Source organism: Malus sylvestris, chromosome 2, assembly GCF_916048215.2.
Source record: "Malus sylvestris chromosome 2, drMalSylv7.2, whole genome shotgun sequence".
Lineage (NCBI taxonomy): Eukaryota > Viridiplantae > Streptophyta > Magnoliopsida > Rosales > Rosaceae > Malus > Malus sylvestris.
The window spans coordinates 14,809,682-14,825,380 of record NC_062261.1 but is presented as its reverse complement, the minus strand read 5'-3'; the positions used below and the strand labels follow the sequence as shown (position 1 = coordinate 14,825,380).

The 15,699-nt window shown below is 37.3% G+C and overlaps 3 protein-coding genes across 5 annotated transcripts; 2 read left to right on the top strand and 1 right to left on the bottom strand.

Annotated features, from left to right (window-relative positions):
- The first annotated feature begins 7,104 nt into the window (after window positions 1-7,104).
- Window positions 7,105-7,700, top strand: LOC126611690 (uncharacterized). Its single transcript, XM_050280072.1, has 2 exons — window positions 7,105-7,220; window positions 7,302-7,700. Exons 1-2 carry the CDS (start codon window positions 7,200-7,202, stop codon window positions 7,524-7,526), a joined length of 246 nt encoding a protein of 81 aa, XP_050136029.1. The 5' UTR covers window positions 7,105-7,199; the 3' UTR covers window positions 7,527-7,700.
- Window positions 7,701-8,244: 544 nt separating this feature from the next.
- Window positions 8,245-11,281, top strand: LOC126610000 (ADP-ribosylation factor 2-like). Of its 3 annotated transcripts, none has more exons than XM_050277944.1 (8): window positions 8,245-8,376; window positions 8,494-8,653; window positions 8,786-8,856; window positions 9,129-9,248; window positions 9,346-9,464; window positions 9,630-9,711; window positions 10,824-10,890; window positions 10,972-11,281. In XM_050277944.1, exons 2-8 carry the CDS (start codon window positions 8,506-8,508, stop codon window positions 11,004-11,006), a joined length of 642 nt encoding a protein of 213 aa, XP_050133901.1. In that variant the 5' UTR covers window positions 8,245-8,376; window positions 8,494-8,505; the 3' UTR covers window positions 11,007-11,281. The 3 variants fall into 3 exon arrangements, with proteins under 3 accessions (XP_050133901.1, XP_050133923.1, XP_050133912.1); XM_050277955.1 differs by having other exon boundaries at window positions 8,257-8,376; window positions 8,497-8,653; XM_050277966.1 differs by lacking the exons at window positions 10,824-10,890; window positions 10,972-11,281 and adding an exon at window positions 9,862-9,998.
- Window positions 11,282-13,628: 2,347 nt separating this feature from the next.
- On the bottom strand, window positions 13,629-15,395 carry LOC126609992 (cyclin-D3-2). The gene is made up of 4 exons (XM_050277929.1): window positions 14,690-15,395; window positions 14,402-14,603; window positions 14,128-14,258; window positions 13,629-14,008 (listed from the first exon to the last, which is right to left on the bottom strand). Exons 1-4 carry the CDS (start codon window positions 15,188-15,190, stop codon window positions 13,748-13,750), a joined length of 1,095 nt encoding a protein of 364 aa, XP_050133886.1. The 5' UTR covers window positions 15,191-15,395; the 3' UTR covers window positions 13,629-13,747.
- Between the last annotated feature and the right edge of the window lie 304 nt (window positions 15,396-15,699).

The window sequence follows — 15,699 nt, the reverse complement described above, 5'->3', positions numbered from 1 at the left end:
GGAAGTTTGATATGCTCTTTGGTTAATACTTGGTTGTAGTTGTCATTAATGAATTCACATGTAATCACAAAGAGGAAAAAAAATCAGTTTGATTGCATAACAAAGACAAGATGAAGTGTTCAGTTACCATCAAAGCCAAAAAGCCTTATTCCCTTGCATATGTTTTGTAGGTTTAACCCCTTTGAGCCTTATTTAGCCTATTTTTCTTTGTTAGCCTGCATTATCCTTACCTAGCCTAGCATAGGAATATCCATACCCTTGTTCTTAAAGAATAGTGGAGCATGACTTGTTGGGAATTCCTTTTGATCTACAATTTGCAAAAAAAACAAGTGTGGGGGAAGAATTTGTCTTTGTGAATTAGTGAAGTGGTACGTTTTGTGTTTAAAAAAAACGTGGAAAAAGAAAGAGAAAAGAAAAGTTGTGCAGAAAAAGAAAAAAAAAGGTTGAAAAGAAGTGAGAATGAGCTCACAAGTGTTGGTTGTTGAAGAAGGGGTCCAAAAATGTGAATCTGACCCTAAAGTTGTATGAATCTCCCCTTTGTGTTTAAAGTTAGATGTTGCAATCAAAAGTTGAATTCTAAGTGTTGATTTCATTACTTTGCTTAGTATCACTTTAAGAACCTTTGTTTATCTTTAACCTTTCTTTGTTAGCCATTACAACCCTAGACTTTTATCTTGGTTATTATGTGTTTGAATATGTGGAGTTTGAAATTGGTACGAGAATATGGAATCCCTAGTTCTCGCTTCTAAGTAATGGCATTTTGTTCATGAGATCATATACATGTTATATTAATAATTCCAGAAAGTGCATTCTTTGTTATATAACATATGTAAGTGCTAGTCTACATGTTTACATCAATCTTCTCACATATACTTAGTATAGGTAGTATAGTCAGAAAATCTGTGTGAAAATAGAGAGTATATCCAGTGAGGAATTGAGTGAATTCTCTAAGGCATGTTACTACATTCAAAATGTTATTTTAATTGATTAAATGCGAGCTAGTGAGTGGTTGCGATTAAGTATAAGCTCGAGGGTAAGGATAGCTAAAATCTATGGGAGTAGTGATTTTTAACATGTCATGTTTCATTGGAAATCCCTAAGGCAATTGTTGGAAGGTTTAGGTTGTGTTTTGCTTTCTTTGTTTTGCTCGGGGACTAGCAAAAGCTAATGTGGGGGAATTTGATAGGAGCATATTTATGCGACTTTGTTATCTTGTTTCTTTGCATTTAGTGAGTTAGTTTCTGTTTATTATAGTGATTTAAGTTATTTTCGTGTGTTTGTAGGTCCAATTGGCAAAGGTGACAAGAAAGAGCAATTTGGAGCAGTTTTGGACTTGGAATAGATAACATACGTATGGAGCATAATGGATGGATGTTTTTGAAGTTTAAAGAGGCTAGGAATGTGCTACAAATCTGGAGAACTTAAATCAAGATTTGGAAGATAAGGAATCAGCTAAAAAGAAGGAACATTATCTTAACCAACCTTATCTTATCTAACATTATCCAAACTAACCTTATCTTATCTTATCCTATCCTAATATTATCGTACCTTATTTCTAGCTGCAAGGGGCTTCCTTTACATATTAAACCACCTGTTATCTGGTTCTAAAAGCCCTAAGATTGTGCTGAACTACCCTATCCATTTCCCCTAGGAATCTGCCGCACCTAGTCCTTCTCCTCTACAACTTTGTGTCGTGCCCTAGCCCTATAAATACACACCTTTGCCGCAATTTTCAGATAGAGCTTTAGAGAGATATTCAGAGATAAAAAAAATATAAAAAGTGCAGCAGCTTTGCAAGGAAGGAAAGAGAGAGAGCTTTGTGCCGTGACCTACCATCCAAGGCCATTGGAGTGCTGGAGCATTTATGGGTTCTTTCTATCCTTAATTTTAGTTTAATGTTTAAATTAGATTGGTTTCATTTAATTGCAAACATGTGGAGCTAATTTCGTTTTAGTTAGAGATGAATTCAAAGCCATGATCATATGTTTTATATGAATTGATTACATCTAGTTATTGTTTCGTAAAACCGTGAATGCAATTTACTTATCTATTTTATTAAAAACTTGTTCTTGTGTGTTGATTAAGGATGCATACTTAGTTTGCATGCAGGGATTTGATGCTAGAATATAAGAGAATTTCACGTAATCGTTATGAACTTATATTTACAAGTAGAAGTCACTAATCATGATTGTGTTAAGTAAATTCCTGGCAAGAGTATCATGCAGTTCATAGTTATGAATGTCTTGTCAATGCTTATGATTTTCACAGAACTTAATGATCTTTGCTATGTATCTCTATCATGCAGTTCATATAGGGAACTTGATAAGAATAATTTGGTTGCGTCGCTGAGTCCAATTCAATGAACTTAGAAAAATCTGAGAGTTAATTTGTGCAGTTCACGATTAATTTGGGGCATTGTCATTCATGATTTATAGGAATAATAACTGGAAATTGATTTGTATGCATATGGTTCATGTATGGAGAAGAATCCTCTAGCTAGTCTTTCACCCCCTTCACTCACCCCAATTTCGTATCAATTAGTTTGTTTTCTGCAAGTTACTTAGTTTTAGTTTTAAATTTCGTTCAAACCTGTCCCCTGTTAGTATTTTGAGTCAAGTTAAGTTTAGAATTTGTCCAAATCACCCTTTAGGTCGTGTTCTATGTCAATTTGTTTGTTTTGTGCTATTTGGAATCAGTCTGGTCAGTTTTGAGTCATTAGAGTCTAGTTTTGTGTTTTTGGGTTAAATTTATGTATATTAACATCCCTCCTAATCTCTGGCCTAGAACGATCCCTACTTGCTTATACTACAACTGTTTAAAAAGGGTTTAATTTGTGTGTTAGTTCTTACCACATCAGGCTTAGGCCTTAGGGCTTAAGGGTTAGGCCTTAGGGCTTATGGGTTAGGGGTTAGGCCTTAGGGCTTGAGGGTTAGGGGTTAGGGGTTATGCCTTAAGGCTTAAGGGTTACGGATTAGGCCTTAGGGCTTAGAGGTTAGGCTTTAGGGCTTAGGACTTAAGGGTAAAGAATTAGGCCTTAGGCCTTAGGGGCTAGGGGTTAGGCCTTATGCCTTAGGGCTTATAGGTTAGGCCTTAGGGTTGGGGGTTAGGGGTTAGGCCTTAGGGCTTAGTGCTTAGAGCATTTCTCTGTGATGTGCATTATGCTTTTTTTTGTCTACATTTGTGGTGGCCTGTGGTCTTAGGGTTTTAACTGCTTTTTATTTTTATTTTTTTGTGAATTTCAGGTTATCCAGAACCATTTTCCATTCGTTTACACCATGGTGAGGAGCTCAGTCATGAATGCTAATGTGGGGGGAAAGTTGCATATATAGATTATTGCAACAATGTCACTCCCTGTGATAGATGATAAGGTGGAAGCTATAGGATATAGTGAGATGTTCATGAACTATTACTACAAGATTCCCAACATGGACATTAGTAATGGTTTGAAACCTATTCAGAGTGATGTTGATGTACAAAAGATATGCAACTTTGTTCCAAAGGCTCGAGTGTTACACATGTACATTGAAGAATTGTCTGCAGAATAAGCCCTTACCAAGGAACAACAATTTATGGAGTCTATGGAGTGCATCGGTCCAAGCACAGTGATTATTGAGGAATTAAGTGAGGAGGAAGGGAATGTTATGGCAATAACTTGTAAACCAAGAAGAAAAAAATGTTGCTAGCTATTGAAGGCCCTCAGATAATAAAGGGGTGTCTATTGAAGAAGAGGTGACTATTATGTGCTCGAATAAAGGTTTTCACCAAGAAGAGGTGGCTAGTACAAGTGTGGCTGAGGAAGAAGATGTACAAGTTGCTCGAGAATGAGGTTTACAAGATGTACAAGTTGATGAACAAGGTGTACAAGTTGGTGAAGAAGGTAAAGAGAAACACGGTGATACATTCTTTAATGTACCAATCGATTTTAAAGGAGACCAAGAAGAAAGTGAAGAAGAAGATCCTCAAGAAGACAGTGACTTTGTAGAGAGTGACTATGGGAGTGATGAAGATAACCTAACTTTTGCTAAGTATAATGTGATTCAGGAAGCAGATGAGGTGCAAAAGACAGGAAGACAATCTCAGAAAATGACAAAAAGGCAAACTGAGGAAAGCAATGAAGGAGAAGAATAGCAAGTAAATGAAAGAGAAGGGGAGAGACAAGAAAAGGAAGGACAAGAAGAGGTTGAAGAAGCTGGAGATAGGGAGGTGAATCTAGTTCATAAACCATATTATAATTCTGATGATCTGGAAAGTGTACATTCTAAATATGAGAAATGAGGCAAAAAAAAATAGCATTATCCAGAGTTTAATGAGAAAACGGATATGAAGAATCCACAGCTTGTTCTAGGGCTTATTTTCAGAGACAGTGTGCAATTCAAGAGAGCCATCATGATGTATTCCTTAGTGAATGGATATGGGGAAAGTCATTTCCATAGGAATGAGAAGTTGAAGATTACTGCCAAGTGTGCAAATGACTACCCTTGGATGTGTGCTGCTGGCAAGATGCATGAATCAAGCAACATTCAAATCAAGACAATCCTTGATCACCACACCTGTGGAAGGACTTGGGCAAATAATAACATGAATGCTTCTTTACTCACATATTTGTACTTTGATCGAATAAAGCTCAATCCCACATGGCTTGTCGAATTTTTTTATCCACTGTGGAATCCAAGTGGAATCATGGGTGTACAAAGATGAAGGCTTATAGGGCATTAAATAAAGCTTTCAAGATTATTGAAGCGAAACATGCATACCAATATACAAAACTATGGGATTTTGCTGAGGAAGTAAGAAAGACTAACCCTAGAAGCACCATGAAGTTGAAGTTGGATGGGGAAAGGTTTTAAAGGATATATGTTTGCTTAGGGGCATGCAAAGAAGGCTTTAAGGTGGGATGTGGACCTTTGATAGATTTAGATGGGTGCCACTTAAGGGTTTTACATGGAGAGCAGTTACTGTGTACTGTTGGCATTGACCCAAATGATGAGACATGGGTTATTGCTTATGCAGTGGTGGAAATGGAAAAAAAATGTAGCTTGAGTTTGGTTCTTACAACTATTAGTTGATAGAAAACCAAAATAGGTGGACATTTATCAGTGACAAGCAAAATGGGCTAATTCCAGCATTTCAAAAAGTCATCCTCAGATGCCACCACCGATTCTGTGTGAGGTATTTGTACACAAACTATAAGAATTTGTTCAAGGGGAAAACTTTGAAAGATGCTCTATGGGCAGTTGCCAAAACAACAACAGTTCCACACTTCAAAAAGGCAAAGGAGAAGGTTAAAAAGTTAGATGAGAAGGCCTACAATTGGCTAGTGAAGAAGCCTGCAACTCAATGGAGCAAGTCCCACTTTGAAACCTATCCAAGTGTGACATGTTGCTCAATAATTTGTGTTAATCATTTAATGCAGTCATACTAGTGCCAAGGCAAAGGCCTATTATAACTATGCTACAAATGATTCAGACTATTTTGATGAAGAGAATTCAAATGAGGCGAGGTATAATGATGAAGCAAGTAGGAGATCTATACCCTAAGATTAGGAAGAAGTTTAAGGAAGTCAAACTCTTAAGTGGCAGGTGCATTGCACAATGGTCAGGAGGGACCAAATTTCAAGTGGATGCTGGAGGTGGGGAACAATATGTGGTGGACTTGGTTGAAAAGACATGCTCTTGTAGGAAGTATAACTTGACGGGAATACCTTGCAACCATGCAATATCTGCCATCCATTTCAAGAGAGAAAAACCTAAGGATTATGTGGATGCATACTATTCAAAGGCATGGTACTTGGAAATTTATTCTCACTTAATAATGCCAATGAATGGTATGTCATTGTGGGAGGATATTGAAAACCCACCAATCTTGCCTCCATTATATCCACAGCAGCCCAAGGGAGAGCATCATCATCAGCCGAAGCTACACCTAAAAAGAGAACAAGGAAATCTAAGGTACAAAACCTAATCCTCTCCTTTGTAGTTTACAACAGTAAGTTTAGTTTAGAATCTTGTTTTGCATCTGACCTTTTTGTAATGAACATTGAAATTAGGCATCACAATCAGGGGACGGTTCATCTGCAAATCCTGAAGCTCATTCATCGAGAGCCACCAAGTAGAGAAAGACAAGGCAAACCAAGACCTAAAGATGCCAGAAATTGTAACAAATTATTGTTTTTCACTTCATGTTTTATGTGCAATAGGAACTAAAATTATGGTACATGGGTTCTGGAATTAGACGTCACAAACATTGAATTTCTTTTGGTTTTTTGAACTGATTTGTATCCCTGAAAATGCATTGTTTTGATAGATGGATTTCAGTATGTTTTTTGGATCAGTGCACTGTGCATTTTGGGATATTTGAGGATGTCTAATGCATATCTTTGTAAATGTTAGATGGATCAATGATGCTATATGAATTAGAGTTCATCTTTTGGTCTTTGCAAATGTTTTGTTTCAAGTGAACTTTGTGTTCATTTTTTGTTATATCATGTGTATATATAGGATTTGTGTTGATGTGGGATCATATGTTTATGTACAATTTCCATTTGGTTTGGTTTTTTTAGGTTGTATTATCTTCCAAAATTGGACCCCTTTAAAAAAAAAATAATAATAATATTTTTTTTGCTGACGTGGACGATTTTTGGCAGGAAATAATTATGTTGAAAAAAAATTCTAGTTTTTTTTTAAATGACGTGGAAATTAATTTGGCAGGAAATCTACGTGGCAGACCACTTGGAAGTTCATATGTGGATATGGTGGGACGTGGCATACGCCACGTCATCATATAACCGACAATTGACAGCCAATGTAACGGAGGTAGCACATTGCAACAAATTCGTAAGCAAAGGTATGACATTGAAACTTTTTAAAGATGAGGTATGAAACTGTTAACGACCCAATAGTTGAAGTAGTTTTTTGTAATTTACCAAATTAATAATGAAAAGTGTGGTACGCGTTCTAGATTATGAGTCTAGTGGATAAATTAACAAGATTTTTGAAGCCAATGTTGTAGGATTTTGTAATAAAAGTAAATGAAAAAGGTCCTAAAATCTAAATGGTTAACTTGTGGATGTTTGGCATTGACCATTGGAGCTCCTCTTCCTTCGGCTGAGAAATCGTCCCATCAAACACTAGGTAGTGATAAATACCTCCATTTTTCCCTAAAGAAGCTGACAGAGTTAATTATTTACCCTCACTTACAAAATGAATGCACAAGCCATCAAGGTATCATTCCCAAATTTAAATCTGTTTACTTTTTACATTTTTCTTGTAGTTTCTTCGTTTTCTGAATCAAAATTCATGCAGGAAATTAAGGAGATAAATGCACAACATGCCAAGGAGGCAAAGGTGAACACAGTAGACATTCGTTCATCGGCGGGGCAAGGCCAAGAACAAAGGAATGTGCAGGTGGTTCACCAGCCACATCCCTCCGCCAAGACAAATACCAGTGGTGGAGTCCTGACTACTGCAGCTGCTGCGGTGGCAAACACCCTTCAATCCGCCAAGGATGCCATCTCCAAAAATGACTAGCGCATTACATTTCGGATATCAAGACGTATATGATCCCAGATTTTGTCATGAATTGTCTATGTGTATTACTAAAAATTGTCAAAATAGTTCGTCTTTTTTTTAATTGGCAATTTTGATTTGTCATCTGTACAATGAAAATGTTATGATATGCATGTATGATATTGTTTTGGCTTAGATTTCATGGTTTCCCACAATACTTTAAACAGTTTCAGGCAATGTTAACAAATTTGTTACTCTCCTTGGAAGCTTTCACATTGCGTCAAGAACACGTTTTCAATAATTTGTTGTTCGGAATTGTGAATCAAATACAATCGGATCCCGCTACGCTCAAAACACGAGCGCTTCGGGGTAGAATATCTTGTCATATGGCAGATACTGTCCGGTAAAAATCTGTCGTATAGACGATATTTGATCAACCCTAAATTCTACTAAGCCATGCATGTAACACCAGCTTGATATTTTCTTACGACGTTCCCTATGATGGACGATATTCGATTAACAAATCCTATGTACATTCTTTATCCCGCCAACTTGCGACGTGAATGTATAAATATCACAGCCATCCCCATCCGGGCACAGTTGCAGCATGAAATTATTCCCAAACGATTTAAAGCAATCGTTCTTTTAATTATATTATTCTCCTCCAATCTTCATCAGAATCCAGTTCTCTTGCTTCTTTATTCCTTTGCTGCCACTATCATATATACAAAAAATACAAATATAATGTAACAGAATCCTTATTTATTATAATTTATATAACACACGAATGTCTATTTCTTTTACTTCCCTGTGCTTCTGATCAGCCCTTGAACTATCATATCATTTCTCGGCCGCCTGATTTATCGCTCCGGTAACTCGATCCTTCAGTTTATTCTTCCTGTAAATGATATAGTAAAAAGGATTTTCTTTTCTTTAGGGTATTCGTTTTCTTGGTCTCATGTTATTTTAACTACCTCTTTGGTTAAAGAAGTTGGAAGCAATGGGCATGGCAATCTCAAGGCTGGTGAAGATCCTCTTTGCAAGGAAAGAGATGAGAATACTAATGGTGGGTCTCGACGCTGCCGGAAAAACCACCATCCTCTACAAGCTCAAACTTGGAGAGGTTGTCACTACCATACCCACAATTGGTATATACTACTGATTATTGATTACCCCAACTTTTGCTTGTTATTTTTTCTTCAACTTACTATATATAAGTATATACACCTATTCGAATTTGGATGAAGAAAATTGTTTTCGATTGATTTTTCTGTAACCAGGGTTTAATGTGGAAACTGTTGAATACAAAAATGTGAGCTTCACTGTTTGGGATGTCGGAGGACAAGACAAGGTACTAGCTAGTTCTTTTTTTTTTTTTTTTTTTTTTAGACTAATTTTTCTGGCGTAGTGCTATGTCGGTTTCACAAACAATCTGGTAGAGAGTGCACATGTACAAGTTTTGTGTATCTAATAATATGTCGTAGTACTGATCTTTGTGACTGCAACGTAGATTATTTTGAATCCTTTTCTGAGAGAGATTTTGTTATGCTAGAGAAGCTAGAAATTAAAGGTAGGGTTAAGCTGATGGGAATTTGTTCTTGATGAACTATATGTTATATGTAGATTCGACCGCTATGGAGACATTATTTTCAGAACACTCAAGGTCTTATCTTTGTGCTGGATAGCAATGACAGAGACAGAGTTTTGGAAGCAAGAGATGAGCTCCATCGAATGCTCAGTGAGGTCAGTTTCCTTGTTCCTCGTATAAATTGCTATCAAAACAATTTAATTTTGTACTACACAAATATCAATTAATCCTTTTTTTCCTTTGTTGTTGCAGGATGAACTCCGTGACGCATCACTGCTTGTATTTGCCAACAAGCAAGATCTTCCGAATGCCATGAATGTCTCTGAGATCACTGATAAGCTTGGCCTGCATTCACTCCGGCAACGCAGATGGTAACAACTAAAACGTGCTACATACATATATTATAGCATCTAGATGATAAGGAATGTTGTCAAACTTGAAGATTCAATCGTGACTTGGCCTTACCGAAGGGGTCTTGATTTATGATCTGACATGACTTGACTTAGCCTTACCATGGTTTTAACATATCTGTACAGGTACATTCAGGCTGCTAGTGCCACGTCCGGCCAAGGGCTCTATGAGGGCCTCGATTGGCTATCCAGCAACATCTCAAACAAGGCATGATAGATAAACCTGTCTCCTTTAATGTCTTGTTTCTTATTTACCAGATGTTGGATATTGTATTTTTACTGGATATAGTACTTCATTACTTATATATTTTTACTATACAATGTATTTTTACTGGATGATGTCTTTGCATATATACAGACATAACCCATCCAGTCTACCAAGGCTTTGGCTTCCTAATTATGTTTAGAATGACCCAAAGGAGCAAGACTTTATGTTGTAATAATATTGTTAAACATATTGGTATATAATATATGTAGTCGTTGGTTTGTTTATAATTATTGACACTAAAAAAAATTAAAAAAATCATCACGCGCTTCTCCCTTCTAAATATAATGGTATTAGAGATCGCTATGGCAATTCACATGAGAGTAAAAACCCGGCATCTTCAGCTATGTCGTATGTCACTTCATTTGGTAAATCAAGAATACTTAAACCAAAAAAGAGAGCACGGGGTGTAAACTCATAGACCTTAAATCTCTATATACTTCCATTTACGCAATCTTTCTTGAGTATTATTTCTGACTCGATCATGAAGAGTCCTTCACGTACACCGATGTTTCATTCGCCCCCGTTAGATTTGGATTAGTGTCTTTTATCTTTTTAGGGTATAACTTGACCCAGCATTTCCAAGCAGAACCCAAACAAAATCAGGACTGAGACAAAGCACCAACCAACATGACATTTCTCTTGAACTCCTATAACTTTGTCTCTTGGGCATACCAAAACGAAAAGGAAACATTATTTTAACAGATTAGATAGTTTGATAAAGTAAATTTATTTAAGAAAAAACGCAAAGTTACAAAAGGAATAGGTGGAAGATGAAAGGCTCTCTGAAATTTCCTAGTGAATTAACACTGAGGACTTGCCATTTCAGCAGCTTGATAGGAACAACTGATACACTTTTGACAATATCTCCAAAAAGATACAGAAACAAAACTTTCTAGCTGTTCTCAACAACTCTTCACTTCTGTTCTCTCACATGTCTTGTGTACTATTTCCTCTATATAATTTCTTATTAACAACAATACATATGTTCATAGTCTACCTTGTGATTTACTCCTTTTTATATGCTAAACCAGATTAATTGGCTTAATTAGCAGATGGAAATTTGGAAAATGGTTAATGACGCAGCTCTTGCTCCCGCCTTTTGTTTCGCACACTTGCAAGGTTTGCTGTTTAACGTTTAGGGTCAATTATGTCTTCGACACTATCGTTTAGGATTAAGCGAGATTACCTTCCTCTGCAAAGGTGTTTATCCAAACACAACGAATAGAGGAAGGTAAAGCTGCAAGACGCTCATCAATAAAATGGATGACAGATAACAAACAGGAGCCATTTTCTTCCTGGTGAGTAAATTTGGTGGATGCACAACATTTATGCATGATAATTGCAAACCAGTGAAGCCACTTTTCCTTTAATTTTTGCTCATTCGGAGAGGACCCTACTCTCGTACTCCTAGTCCTAGTCTGAGTTGGATGCAGGAGTAGTTTCTTGTCTCTACCTCTGCAGTGTTCCCAACTTAATCCACTTTATCTAATACGTTAAACGTCCTTCAACATTCTTATTAGTTATTGCTACAATTACGCACTGGAAGATTAGAAGGAGAAGTGAGAAGGTTGCCAGCATTTTTTAATATTTTTTTCTTTTGTATCAAGGATAAAACCCTCCCTCCGACCCCGCACCCACGGGCAATCTCAGAAGTTGTGTACCCCATAAGACATAAAGCATACCCCGGTCACACGAACCACCACCACAACTCGGGTGAGGTCAAATCGAGACTCGCAGAATCGATTGAGCATTGACCGACTAATGTCTAGATTTACAATTCATCCTCTTGTCGTCTTACCAACCAATTTCCACTAGATCGCTAAGCGCCAGGTATTAGGTGGTAATCACCAAACAAAACTAGTACATCTGACCTTAACATTAATTTTGTCATTGAAAACCCAAATCAATTTACAACCAACATGACAGTGCCTGTCCATCAGCTTTTAACTGGTCAGCCCTCTTCGGCATCAAAAATATAATAATGTTTGGTGAGACAGACAGATACATCATATGCAATTTTCGTCTTGACAACGTGGTGCTTGACATCTGGCTTGGAAGAATAACATGGGAAACAAAACAACATAAGTAGTTGTTTCTTGTTGGTCATACGTTTTAAGTTAAAATTTCTGACCTTTGACTCTTCAAATTTCACAGTATGAACGACCATGGCACGCCTAATGTTAAGGACAGAAGGAAAAAGGGGATGGAAAGATGCAAACAAGTTCTGCTTTGTTTGCTCTAATTTTTTGAAGAATCTTATGCTGTCATGAATCATCATCTTCTTCTTTCTCTGCATGCGACTTATGATACGAAAGGGATGTAGCTAAAACTTTAACCAACCTAAAGAAAAAAAAGGCAGGGGAGGACCACAGACAACAAGAACAAAGATATCTCCTCACAAATTCCCATATCCTGCAAAAACCCAATTTCAAACCTTTCCTTACAGAAATTTATGGATGATAATTCACGAACACAATTCGTTGTTACTAAACATAAGACGCTTGTTACTATAAACATTGACATATTCTACTTGCTGATCGCATTTGCAGTCGACAGATGGAGTCTGACTTACAAATGTAACTAGGCATTCAGATGCATAAATGTACAAACAAGGTGCTTAAACTTGCAGACTACGGACTTCTACAAACATATGAAGACGACGTTACTAAAATGCTCATTGCCTGCTTGCAACAGTTACATTGCTCATTCTCTTAGCAATTGACTATTTGCAGATTTGAAATAAGGTGTTGGATCAAAATCAAAACAAAGAAGGGAGTAGGTGTTGACAGGGGACTTAAAAAGACCGACAGAGAAACAAATCAATGTGGCTAAATAACCTTACGATAAGTTGTTTAGACTTCAGAGTCTGATCTGTTAGAAAACAACTGGAAGCCCATCAACAATTATGCATTGTTTGAACATGTACTAAGATCAAGCTACACCAATTAGACTAGCTACTCAGCCACAACAATCATTTGTATAAGTGAAAAGAATAGATAAACGTATTACTCAGATTGTTCTAGTTTGGGACCATGTATATCATTTCAATTAGCATAATCCAAATATGAGACTACTTTATGAGTACTGTACTGGTTTTGGACATGTGCACAGGCACAAACACAAAGTTAAACGCCTCTAAGGCAGGACAAATTGTTGGCAAGAAAATATTCAGTCGTTTGGAACCTTGCAAACGTCTAATGATGAGTTTGATCATGTTGTAAGAGAAACCCGATCAAATTACCTAATCATAGGGTTTTGTACATTTGAACTTCAGAAGTGGACATTCCATTCTCTCTCTAATGTAGTTCAACAAACCAACTAACAGGCACACTGCTCATTTCTCACCTCTCTATAATTAGAAAACTCCAAAGTCATTGTTTTGTTCAATCATGCTGAACAATCAAAGACTTTCAGTGCCCAACATTTACTTCTTTTTGTTTGGTATAAAGTACTAGCGTTGCCCGTGTCCATATCTGGCTTTTTTATTGTTCCATTTCCATTTTGCTTAGAGGAACTGAACTTACACTTCTATATCTACCCTCGTCCCACCCACTGTGGCGCTCATGGACGCCTCAGGTTTAGTTTCAAGCTAAGTCAAGGTAGATAAAGGGCATAAAGAGGATGTCTAGGACTTATTTTTCTTGACAACCACTACATATAACAAAATGAATAAGTGATAATATATACTTGTGTCAATTGTGGGTGTATGCATGATATAAGTACTTAAACACTATCATATGGCAGATCAAGCATGATGGATTTCTTCAACTCATCCGTAAACCACCACCCCCAAACCACATCTCAAGAAAGAGGTAAGAGAGTTGGAGTTTTAATCTCACAGGGTTTCATTTTCATAGTTTGGCCACAAAAGGAATGATCATAATATTAGAGAATGTTCTCAAAGTAGATACTGCCAATAATATAATATGCAAAAGAGGGATTTTATGTTTAATAGTAGACAAAAGACAATTAGAGACTAACGAGAGCTGCTCAGCACGTCCACAGACGCACGATTTAAAGAGGGCAACCTCATCTGCTGGTCCTCCAGTCTGCTCCTTTTAAATCGAGGATCCGGTGATGCTACAGCCCATGAATCACTTGACGTATCACAGCTGAAAGATGCATCAATAACTCCATTTGGGCTGCTGGGTACCGATAAATGCTTGCGTTTGTGGCCTTGGTTTCCGACGCTGCCTGCCAGTTCCTGGATGAGCTTGTAGCACTCATTTACCCTGTCCTGTAAAGGACATAATAATATTCTACTATTTAAGACATCATGCCTGAATTGAATTACGTTTACAGAAGCAGGAGATGAAATTACGTGAGAAGTGAGAGATCGATGTATTAAGTACAAACCTTACTGACTTTAAGTACATTCATAAGTTGATTTTGGTATTCCACAGGATTAAATGCCTCAATCTCATCAATTACATACAGCATTGTCGCAGCGGCTAATACGGAAGGCAAATAACATGTAAATCTCAAATCTGCAATAAAAACACCATATCAAATGTAAGATTCAGTAACAACTGGTGTCATTATGAATACATTTATGCCTTCTTGATACATGTTTGATACTAATAAACTCGTCGATTATAAAACGAAATGAAGGCTTATTTAGATTGCTCACCCGCTATGACTGATAGAAGTAGGCGCTCACACCTCCACAGAAACTCCCAATGCAGGTGGCTCTTCAAACCAAACCTCCTGATAATGTGATCAAAGTATGAATTTGGGGTCACTGGATTCATCCGCCACCCGAGAGTCGATAGCACCAAAAGCTCCATTCTTTGAATGGTCTTCGCTTCGAAAACATACTTTGTTTCCTCCACCTAATCACAATCACGAGAAATCCAATAAACACAACAGTCCAGCAATTTCACAAATACTCAAATTACAAATGGAAATTTACACGTACTTGCAAATCTAAGAGAAGGGGCACATGGGTCTCCTCCACTTTGGCGGCCAACGAGACGCAGGCGACGGCGGCGAGCTGACTCATCCACGGCTTGTCCCTCTGAAACGGCCGGCTGGCAATGAACCTATCAAAGTAGTTCACAGCCAGAATGGCGGTCAAAGAGGAGAAGCCATAGTGTGCCTTTACACTCAGAATCCACTCAACCACCTCCTTCCGAGCCGCCATCAAAGACCCATCTGAGATTTCTCCACTGAAACGCACATGGGTTTGTTCCTCTTTGGAGATTAGAGAGGAAAGTTCATCATTTTCCCAGAACATATCACTTTCCAGGAAAATCAAAGGGAAAGATGATTGCTTTTTTGAAAACCCATCACAGTTCTCGCTCTCCTCCTCACTACCATTGTCTCCCAAATCTTCCTCAAATCCTTCTTCGCAGAATAATAAAGGATCGAACGCCATTGGAGGGTTTTGGAGCTCTTGGGGTTCTTCTTGCAGAGCCATCTTCTTCGGAGAAGAAGAGAAGAAAAGCTTTGGTCATTACACAAAAAGAACAAGGGAGAGAGAAAGTGTTGAGCTCATGGCCATATCCATCTCTGAGTCTGTTCCTTTCTCTCTCTTTACTTTTTTAGGAGAGAGAGCGCCAAACGCAGGAAGCAGGCGAAGGGGTTTTATCTCAGAACCCTTCACGCCTGTCCCTTTTTTTTCTTTTTTCTTTTTTATTTTTTCTTTTTTTGTTGCCTTCGCGTTCAGCCATTACTTTATATTAGAGGAAATCAGATTTTATTTAAAAATAAATAAATGTGGCCTAAAGTTGTGAATATTTCTACTTCGGTGCTTTTAATGGCCTGTTTGACAAGTATCTTAAATAACTAAAAGCGAATTCTATAGAATATGTTTATAAAATTAATTTTTAATAAAAATACGAATTGATTATGAAAAGACACTCGAAGTATTTTTTGTAAGTTGAAGCATCTTAAGAAAACATTTCAAATACTTTTGAAATAAAAAAT